The 2,536-nt window shown below is 45.5% G+C and overlaps 1 protein-coding gene across 1 annotated transcript in view; it reads left to right on the top strand.

Annotated features, from left to right (window-relative positions):
- Window positions 1–1,160: 1,160 nt before the first annotated feature.
- The window catches only part of LOC107576915 (rhodopsin-like), a 3,355-nt gene continuing 1,979 nt past the window's right edge, over window positions 1,161–2,536 (top strand). The window contains exons 1-3 of the mRNA XM_016263038.1: window positions 1,161–1,508; window positions 1,663–1,828; window positions 2,243–2,482. Coding sequence (XP_016118524.1) covers window positions 1,318–1,508; window positions 1,663–1,828; window positions 2,243–2,482 — 597 coding nt within the window. The 5' untranslated portion in view covers window positions 1,161–1,317. The remainder of the gene's footprint in view (window positions 1,509–1,662; window positions 1,829–2,242; window positions 2,483–2,536) is intronic.

Below are 2,536 nucleotides of genomic sequence, written 5' to 3'. Positions count from 1 at the left end.
AGACGTTCCCTTTCAAGTGGAACTCGCACTGCTTCTGAGAAGACGCTACGGGGAACAAATGCCCACTATGCCATGCTGAGACAAATAAGGACTTAACGGTCTTAACAAGGAGGCTCACAGGGAGCCCCTAACACTTGATGTCACTGTCTAGACTTGGCGAGAAAGGGAGCCACCTGCCTAATAGACCCCAACATCTGGGGGGAGGCAGCTAAACCTTGGAGAGTCGACTAGCCTGATAAAATACGAGGAGGGACATCTTAGTTGGTGACATCCTTAACTTGTGTATGACTAGGATTGTTCTTGCACCTAGAGTTTCAAGCACTGCATCCAATTCCTCAGAATTAGGTCTCACATTTTAAACCATTAAAATGGGAGTAATAGATGGGGTCTGAAAGGAAAAGAAATCCCGCCCAGACTGTCTGCCGCTACTTATATTTCTTTGATGACTGCAGGACCGAACTGCGGTGTGCATGTGAACAGTCACCAGTGTGAGTGCCTTCAACTCCCTCGATAGCCGAACACACTGTGAAAACGCTAACTACTATCCCTCAGATGAGAACAAAGAAGTAAAACTTTCTTACCCGTCTCATTCAGTCAGACTTATGAATACAACACAAATAGTGTCTCACAAAGAGTGCATTCAGTCCCCTCAAGGCCAGAATGTGCATGCTCCTCACCCAAGAACTTAATGCACAAGTTGTGTGTGTCCTCAGGTGTCAGTATGGCTGATACAGAGGCACATACTTCCTGAACTGCTGGGCTGGGTCTTTCTCCACAGTTGTCACCTTCACACATACACAAACAAACGGATCCTGAAGACAAAGACATTGATAATGGACACTACAGGCGTCCTCCTTATACTGGTGGTCACACCAGTAGTGATGTCACAGACTGTCATCGTCCAATGGCATTGTCGCTTTTAAACACGTGCTTCAGACACGGTCATGCTGGAGGAATTCTCCATAGCGTCTTCTCAGACAGTGCGAGTTCCACTTGAAAGGGAACTGATGCTGTTGCCTGGTTTCTCCCAAGGTTTCTTACTCCATTATCCAACATAACATGGATTTTTTTTGTTTTGCCACTGTCTGTATGATAGAGTTACCTAGCATTCAGAACAAAGGTGACAGAGTATTAAGGCGAATATTATGACAGTGATACGCATCAGTTTATAGTAATTCTGCATTCTGACTGCAACAGGTTTATCACTACAACAAAGCACTGAAACCAGAACCACTGAGGATTCTGAAATAAACTATCCTATCTCTCATCTCTAACGTGGACTATGAGGAGACTATAAGTTCGGAGCTGAAGTGATCGATGGCTTCTCTATGTTTGTCAGGTGAGATCGCGCTGTGGTCTCTGGTGGTTTTGGCTGTCGAGCGCTATATTGTGGTGTGTAAGCCGATGACAACGTTTCGTTTCGGAGAGAAGCACGCCATCGTGGGAGTGGGCTTCACCTGGGTCATGGCCCTCACCTGCTGCATGCCGCCCCTGCTGGGCTGGTCCAGGTACTCCATCACAGTCTTCCACAAAAGACAGAGCTTTATCCATTCGTTTGTCAACTAAATTCCCCACAACAGTGAAATGTGAAGCTGGGACAGTGCACTAATGAACATACTGAGGTCCTGACTAGAGGTTTGTTGGTCATGTGACTGTGTGCAGGTATATTCCAGAGGGAATGCAGTGCTCCTGTGGAATAGATTACTACACTCCCAAACCTGAGATCAACAACACCTCGTTTGTCATCTACATGTTCATCCTGCACTTCTCCATCCCACTGCTCATCATCTTCTTCTGCTACAGTCGCCTTCTCTGCACTGTCCGTGCGGTAAGACACACACAAACATGTATTTCTTTGTTCTGTAGAACACAGAAGATATTGTGAAGACTGTTGGTAACCAAACTGTTTTGGTTAGCACTGACTTACATTGTATGGACAAAAAAATGCATAATTTTCCTTTTTGGGTGAACTATCACTTTAAATGAACGATTCATATGTAACAAACAAGCACAGACTTAGAGTGCTTTTTTAAAGCAGTTGCAACACAAAGGACACGAGATCTACTTCCTGACATGAGGTTAATAGTTGACCTGTATTGGTGTTGTGCAGTGATGAGCAGGTGTTTCACATCATAACCATATCGTTTATTATTGACACAGCTGGACCACTGGAACAATCAGCATCCAGGACCACAAACACCCCACAGATCATTGTTTTCTGTCATTTGTTTTCTGTCGTTAGGCCGCTGCTCAGCAGCAGGAATCAGAGACGACCCAGAGGGCCGAACGGGAAGTGACACGTATGGTGGTTGTCATGGTGATCTCGTTCTTAGTGTGCTGGGTGCCATATGCCAGCGTGGCCTGGTACATCTTTGGTAATCAGGGGGCGGAGTTTGGTCCTATAGTCATGACGATACCTGCTTTCTTTGCTAAGAGTGCAGCGCTTTACAACCCGGCCATCTACATCGTACTCAACAGACAGGTGAGACCGTTCTAAATCATGTACTACATACTAAGTATACTACTACAATATTAC

This window comes from Sinocyclocheilus grahami, unplaced genomic scaffold, assembly GCF_001515645.1.
Source record: "Sinocyclocheilus grahami isolate Dianchi unplaced genomic scaffold, SAMN03320097.WGS_v1.1 scaffold4637.1, whole genome shotgun sequence".
Classification (NCBI taxonomy): domain Eukaryota; kingdom Metazoa; phylum Chordata; class Actinopteri; order Cypriniformes; family Cyprinidae; genus Sinocyclocheilus; species Sinocyclocheilus grahami.
This window is presented reverse-complemented; position numbering and strand designations above follow the sequence as displayed.